The following is a 7,907-nucleotide window of genomic DNA, read 5'->3' on the forward strand; positions in this document are numbered from 1 at the left end:
ATACATATCATTTAATTGAAATTATTTTTTTAATCAAAATTCATGTCGAGTGTTCCATATACGAATGATTTATTTAATGTCTCTTGATAAGAGGGACAAAATACAAAATACACATATGTTGATATTACAGCATAATTTAATAAAGCGTGAAATAATTATCGCGTAAAGTAATTATATACAATAGAATGTTTTTTTTTTGCGTGAGCAAAAGAGCAACGCAGGAGTACTCTTACCCTCTACAGAAGACGAAGAAGGGGGGGGGGGAGAGAGATTTATCTTCGCTTCAAAGCTTACGTAAATTACGACGAGAGTTTTCCATTCAAAAATATGTATCTTTTTTCTCTTTTCAACATCATGATTTGACGAGCATACGTGACATCACCGGACGAATGTTGTGTCGGAAGAGGCGACCTTTTGGAGCGCGGCATCGCGCAATGGTCGCGATAACAACATTTAACATGTGTGCGTGTGTGCAATAGGTTACGCAAACGCGTGCCTCTTACCTGCTGAGAACTGAGAGAGACGCGCGTGCACATGTTTAGTCCCGACGCCATTGAAAAGAATACGCTGGAAAGAATGTATAATATGCAGTGATGAAAAGGAACTTTATCAGAGTTCGAGCGGGCCAATCCTGAGTCAATTTTCATTACTGTCACATCCCAAGCAGAACCACAAGGTCATTATAATGTCATTATAATGTCAAAATGATTCCAAAACAATCATTAAAAGTTATTTTTCAATCATTTCCGATTTATTTTAATGTTATTTTGACGTTATCGTGACTTGTTCTGCTTGGGATGAGTCCGAGGATCTATCAAGAATGCAGACATTTGTTAATTAATTGTTTGATCGTTGACATAATAAATATTAATAATATTCAACATTTAACTTTAGTAACTTATATATATCTCCAGATATATCAATAAAATGTATTGAAAACAATTTTTCGAAATTTGTCGAATCTGTTATAATCGACGAAAGCCAATATATACATATAATAGAAACAATTTGAAACAATTAAGTTGACAGGAAACAAACTAATGACAATTAATAACGTCAGCTTGTTTCCATTGCAGTTTCCTGGGAGAATAGAATATGATCACATTCTGCTGATTACAGGATAAATTCAGCTTGTTTCCATTGTAGTTTCCTGGAAGAATAGAATATGATGACATCTTCTTCTGTGTGTCGATTACAAGAAAAAAATTCAGCTATATATACTAAAAATTCAGGGATGCCATATTTTATTGAGAGAGAGAAATAGTTATAAAATAACATCTTTTGCTCTATTTTGTTAGTAATCTGCTATCAGATTGTATCAGCGGATTATGTTGAACATGATATAAACTTAATGCAGACATAGTTGATACTACGATACGTTTGAATTTGCTGACAAACTGTCAGCATACTTTTAACTCTTCACTGAGAGTCAACGAAGGTGATCGGGTTAATGTACGAATGTTTAGTCCCGAGAACTGAATGCACAATCAAACTAACATTGACGAGTCGTTAATTCGAACAAATTCAATCTATAATAGAACAAATATTTGTCTTGCATTTATGCGAGCGAAGAGATTCGATCGCAGAGATAAATGTGGGCAAATTACGTAATAATTCGGTGCGTAAAGCGCATGGCAAAGATAGTTTTGTCAATGACGGAAATCGAAAGTAACAAGCAGCTGATGATTAATATTTTATAAATATCTTGAATCAAATTCCATTCTATTTTATCCGTCTGTATTATTTGCTGTACATGTATATTCTTTCCGCATAATCCTTTTTCTAAATCAGAGAAATCTTATCTCGGGTTTCACATGGCGATAAATTCGGTAGGTAAAAGCGAAACGTGTCACAATGTTAATAAAGTGACTCGTTGATGATCGACGCACGTTTAACTAATTCGCTTTAAATTCATTATCATCTATTGATATATATTATTATCTATTGATTAGGCATGACCACCGACGAGATTACTATTAAAAACTGAGCAAATTTTCGGCGGTATAAAAAGGGCCCCCAAGGGCCCGAAGGTAACTGAAAAACGCTGACATTATCGACAATTGATATAAATTTGCTATTATTAACATAAGTATTTGGTTTATGCATTATTAAATTTACGATTTTTTATTATATAAATATTCCATAAATAAATATGCATACTTGTAAAGCTATAATATTCTATATATTGCAGAAAAATTACAATTTTTTTTCTGCAGTTATCATCTCTGTTGATAATCAAACTTTGATGATAATTGAAATCACAATTTTAAAGAAAAATCGAGTATTATTAAGTTCTAAATGCATAAATACGTCCACTAAACTAATGAATCATAAAATTAATACAATATTTTCAGTTTTTAATTACTTCAATATTCACAAAGACGCCAATTCCCGTAAGGACGTCGATCTTTAATAGTATCTCATCGGTGGCGTGACACAACATTGGACATTGGATCATTGGGATGCGTTCCACTTGACACTCACAGTTTATGGAATCATTTTATTTTTGTTTATCAAATATTAAATAAGAACAAAAGCTTGCGAGCGTTGTGAGCGCCAAATAAAACGCACCTATAAATCTTATATTATATTATTATACATTAAAGATTTTGAATTAGAGATTAAAATTCGACCAATGTGACACGGGCTTAAGTCGTGACTCGCGATTATTATATGTAAGATAGGAATTTAAATTCTCATATAATGAAGAATTTATAAAAGATCTTGAGAGGTTGACGAATTTTCCGTGATTCATTTAGACTATAATCAATTAAGATCTTTAGAGATCTTGTGAGTTTTTATATTGGTAGAATATCATGAAAAATAACAAGTCACTGTTGAAATATTCATGTTTTCTATATCTCCACATATTTAGCTGATTTGACCTTTGCCGATAAAAATAGAAAAATTCGAAATATTTACATCCACTCCTTAAATATAGGAAGTTTATTCCTATCAGAATAAAGTAATAAAATCAATGAAGTAGATTATAATTCATCTGTAAAAGTTATAGAAATTATAAAAAAATACGAATAATAATTACGATCTGTGTGCATTTTTTAGTCTAAAAAAATGAATTTCTACTTTTTCTTATTTTTCTTATTTATTATAACTATTAAAAACTTTTTAGAACAATCTCGACTAAACTGCGATTAACTTAACCGGCGAAATCGCTTGCTTTAAAAAATCTATTTAAAAAAGTCCCAATTATATAAATAATTCGTCTCTAATTTTTTATTTCCAAGTGACAAGAAACAAATAAATGCATGCTGAACGATAAGAAACTAATAATTCTGTTCATGTTAATAAAATGATATAGTATCAATTAACAAGTTGGAATTTGGTCGGAGTCATTCTTAATCAATGTTCGTTCAAGACTCTTTTATTTTGACAAATTTGAGTAGATCGATATATCGATTTGCATAAGAAACAGTTAGTCTCGTTATCGCTTCTTTCCCACATATCTTGCTGATAACGTTGACTAAAGTAGATGTATATGTAAATTCATAAATTATTTAACGTCGGAGATAATTATATTTTCCATCGTTTTTGCTTGGATTGCAGCAAAATGAAGGTTCCTATCTTAAGTTAGCATAACATTTGTTCACACCATTCAGATGAAATTAAGTAATCACGATAGTTGATAACTGATAGGAAACTTTACTGATTAGTTGTTGTTCGCCACGCGATAGATCATGCGATGCAATTTTGTTTTTAATTCTAACATAATGTTATATTGCTGATACTACATTATTGATACCGGATATAGTATCTATATGCATGATGTACCATAGAAATATAATTGGATCGCGTAATGTTAAGAAAATATAACGATTTAAAAAGAGAAGTTTCGACGCTAAAAGTTTGTACTTTTTAATTTTCTAAGGATTTAATTTTACTGATAGAGTTACGCTAGTATAGAATGATTCATAAGATGTCTTAATGTTAGCTTATGTAATTTGTGTGTTACATGTTAGTTTATGTAACTTAATGTTAATTTGTATGGTTAAAAAATTTATTAAAAAATCTGTACAATGTTTATAAATATCTTTCGTTTTTCTTAGAAAACTGTTGCTCAATTAAATAAATTGAAATAGCCATTACGATAAAGAATAATTTAGGCTTTAGAGCATCGATTATTTTGCTGAGTTGAATAATTGGTCTAATCATTAGCCAACATCAACATTATCTTTTCTTTTATATCTATTACATAGTCATCAAGAAAAATATGAGGCAATCAGTTTATGACATTTTACAAAATGAATAGTCTGATTAATGCCTTCAAGATAAATCAAGCGTAATATCGTACGATGGCGTGAAACAGAAGAGGATTTAACATAACTGTAACGACCATTTTACACGCATGTAATCATATATATCATGTATATAATATATGCTCATTGAAATTTAATTTTTTCCCGTAACCACGTAAACATTTCTTTCCTTTTATTACAATGTAATGACTTAATACTTGGCTCGCAGGCTACATTCTCTGTCACCAACGAGTCATGCGTTGAGTTGTTTCTTCAAATTATCAGCAAGTTTGTTCATAAATTCGAATGTTTCGAGATAATCGGCCCTAGTGACATTGCTCATACCCTTGATGCATATAGCGAGGTCCTTGGTAAAGTAACCAGATTCGATGGTGTCAATGCAAACCTTCTCTAACGTTTCGGCAAAGTGTTGCAAAGACGGATTGTCATCGAGTTTAGCGCGATGTAGTAGACCGCGAGTCCATGCAAAAATAGAGGCGATTGGATTGGTGGATGTCTCCTTGCCCTGCTGGTGCTGACGGTAGTGACGGGTGACGGTACCGTGGGCGGCTTCGGCTTCAATCGTGCGACCATCCGGACATATGAGAACCGACGTCATCATGCCCAAGGAACCATAACCCTGTGCCACTGAATCCGACTGTACATCACCGTCGTAGTTCTTACACGACCATACAAAGCCACCGTCGGATTTCATGGCGTAGGCCACCATATCATCGATCAACCGGTGTTCGTACCATATCTTCTTCGCCTCAAATTGCTCTTTGTATTCCTTATCGTAGATCTCCTGGAATATGTCTTTGAAGCGACCATCATATTTCTTGAGGATCGTGTTCTTCGTGGATAGGTACAGTGGATAGTTGCGCGATAGCGCGTACTGGAATGAGCTGTGGGCAAAAGCGCAAATGCTCTCGTCGGTATTATATTGAGCCTGGGCAATACCAGGACTTTGAAAATTGTGGACGATGTGCTGGATCTTCTCGCCGGAATTGCCAGTCCATGTGATTTCTAGTTTACCCGGACCTGGTACCACGAAATCCGTTGCTTTATACTGATCAGCATGTGCGTGTCTGCCGATAATGATTGGTTCCTTCCAGCCCACCACCAGACGCGGTATGTTCTTGCAAATGATCGCCTCGCGGAATACCGTGCCGCCCAGGATGTTCCTGATAGTGCCGTTTGGACTTTTCCACATCTGTTTCAGCTTGAATTCTTCTACTCGTTTTTCATCGGGCGTGATAGTGGCGCATTTGATACCGACATTGTAACGTTTGATTGCTTCAGCGCATTCTACTGTCACCTTATCGTCTGTAGCATCACGATTCTCGATGCCCAAATCGAATGTGTGCAATTCGATGTCTAAGTAGGGCAAAATGAGTTTCTCCTTAATCGAATCCCATATAATACGTGTCATTTCATCGCCAAGAATGTCAACGACTGGACCTGCCTAAAAGTTGCAAAATATTTCTAAGATTACTTAAAAATAAAAAAAAAACAAGAATATTTAACAGAGTTTTGTTCTTCTAGGCAAACCTTTTTTTATACATAAATTCCACTTTGTAAATTAATATTAATTAAAAATGTCTTTTTGAAATACTATAGTCTACGCATATATTTCTTAAGTACAGCTCCCATAAACATACAAAAATATTCATAAACATAATCATACATTAAATATGTTCATACATATTCATGCATCTTTCTTTTGTAAAATTACTTTTTAGTGTAATAGAAATAATAAGAGTAATGTAAAAACATTAAAAATAATTAAAAGGATAATTTTCATACTGTTTGTTTTAGAAAAAAAATTATATATATAATTATATATAAAATTATGAGCAATTTTTTTTTTTCATTTTTCCAAACTGTTTTTTTCTGAAACGAACAAGGCGAAAATTGTTCCTTTAATTATTTGTAATATACACGATTATACATGTTTATGAATATTTATGTATGTTTATATATATTTATATATATTCATGCATGAAATTGTTTACTGGGAGTATTCTCATATTTTTAATTACTATGGGTATATGATTATTATAGATAATATTCATGATTTCCATATTAATAAAGTAAAAAGTCAGACGATCGGTACAAAGTCCACTTTCACACGCCCCTTTCTTTCAGCAACGAAAATCAAGGTTATTATATCCGGTTTTAAATCCCTCCTCCCACTTTATGAACCTCGCCCCAGGATATCAATTACGTAACTCCTTCTCCAGAACAGAAACGGAAAAAGTGAAAATCAATCATTATATATGTAAACATAGGAAAAATTTTCATTTTTCGCATTTCCGATCTAGAGAAACAGTTAACGCGATTGACCTCCCGACGAGACAGTCATTTTGAAGCGGACAATTGATTCACATTTACCTTTATTTTTGCCATTGTCGCGAACGAGTTGCCAAGAATGCTCTTCACGAGTTGTTTCGTCGACGACGGATTTTGCAGCAGGTAACGACGGTGATAATCGGATTCTCGCACAGCAAACGGGGACGATGACAATGATGATGATGATGTGACACCGTAGTAAGTGGCAGACTGCAATGAGCGTACAGTCTTTATAAAATGCGCGTACGGCTGGAAGACACGGTGGGGCGCAAGCATGGCAGCGAATAACGCGTGTCACCCACCTCTCTACCTATATATGTGTACTTTTTAATATTCCCTCCTCCTTATATTATTTCTCTACTTTTTTCTTTTTTCCCTACTTCACGACGCACTTGACTCTTTTTTTTTTAAATCAATTGTTAACACGACGTAGAACGTTTAGCCTAAGATTGATCTGAAATCACTGCAATGATAAGAGCCGTTATCACGCGAAGTCATGTTCGGGTCTTAGAGTACCCCAGATTTCAGAAATTCTTGCTGAATTGTAATTTAATGCATCTCTATTTCTTTATCTTTCCCTTCCTCTTCCTTTCTTATGCCAAGAATGAATGCGACGTAACTGACGTAACTGATCGGCGTAGGGGAGAGGCATATGCGTTTTATTGCGTTGCTTGTTATCATATGAATTCGTATTTTTATGGAATGTATGTACGAGATACATTGTACGTGACGTAGTACTTGTAGTTTTGCGTGTCTATCAGCATCTATTGAGATTCTCTCGACTTTGAGATCTTTCGAGATCAGACTTCACCGAGAGTCGGAGTCGCACCTTATCAGCGCTGTTTCGAGATATTTCGAGCACTGCTGCTACAATTGGCTGTAAATGAAAATAAAGGGCAACGTAAACACATGGATCATGCTTTCTCTCACGGCGCGTCTAACGTCTAACGTTTTTAGCAAGAGTCGCCATATTGGCTGCGTTCAGCGGATTCAACAGTTGAGTTACTGTGATGTATTCTTCCTAGATCTAAAATGCTGATTGAATGATCACGAAAGAATACACCAATAACAGCGAGCGCTCACTCAACTGTTGAGTTCGCAGCCATTGCGTGAATTCATCGGAAAAATGTCACTATTCAGGTTTCAGTTGGCGACACTTTTGTATCTAGGTCTCCTTCTGATCCTCCTATTGGACATAAATTTACTCCAAATAGGTCTGTTCGCATTGTTTGAAATTTCAAAAAAAATGTTTGCATTAAAAAAGTATGAGATAATATATATATTTATTTCCATTTTATAATA

The 7,907-nt window shown here is 34.2% G+C and overlaps 1 protein-coding gene across 1 annotated transcript; it reads right to left on the reverse strand.

Moving 5' to 3' along the window:
• Positions 1 to 3,983: 3,983 nt before the first annotated feature.
• On the reverse strand, positions 3,984 to 7,551 carry LOC108755932 (isocitrate dehydrogenase [NADP] cytoplasmic). Its single transcript, XM_018499375.1, has 2 exons — positions 6,648 to 7,551; positions 3,984 to 5,718 (listed from the first exon to the last, which is right to left on the reverse strand). The coding sequence occupies exons 1-2, from the start codon at positions 6,879 to 6,881 to the stop codon at positions 4,507 to 4,509; spliced, it is 1,446 nt and encodes a 481-aa protein (XP_018354877.1). The 5' UTR covers positions 6,882 to 7,551; the 3' UTR covers positions 3,984 to 4,506.
• Positions 7,552 to 7,907: the final 356 nt, after the last annotated feature.

The sequence above is a fragment of the Trachymyrmex septentrionalis genome, unplaced genomic scaffold, assembly GCF_001594115.1.
Source record: "Trachymyrmex septentrionalis isolate Tsep2-gDNA-1 unplaced genomic scaffold, Tsep1.0 scaffold9, whole genome shotgun sequence".
Classification (NCBI taxonomy): Eukaryota; Metazoa; Arthropoda; class Insecta; order Hymenoptera; family Formicidae; genus Trachymyrmex; species Trachymyrmex septentrionalis.

Bases quoted from the DNA above. Each gene is read 5' to 3' on its own strand.
- LOC108755932 (XM_018499375.1), bottom strand. From the start codon at position 6,881: ATGCTTGCGCCCCACCGTGTCTTCCAGCCGTACGCGCATTTTATAAAG. The intron at 5,719-6,647 runs GTAAATGTGAAT...TGCAACTTTTAG, and splicing joins CGACAATGGCAAAAATAAAG to GCAGGTCCAGTCGTTGACAT.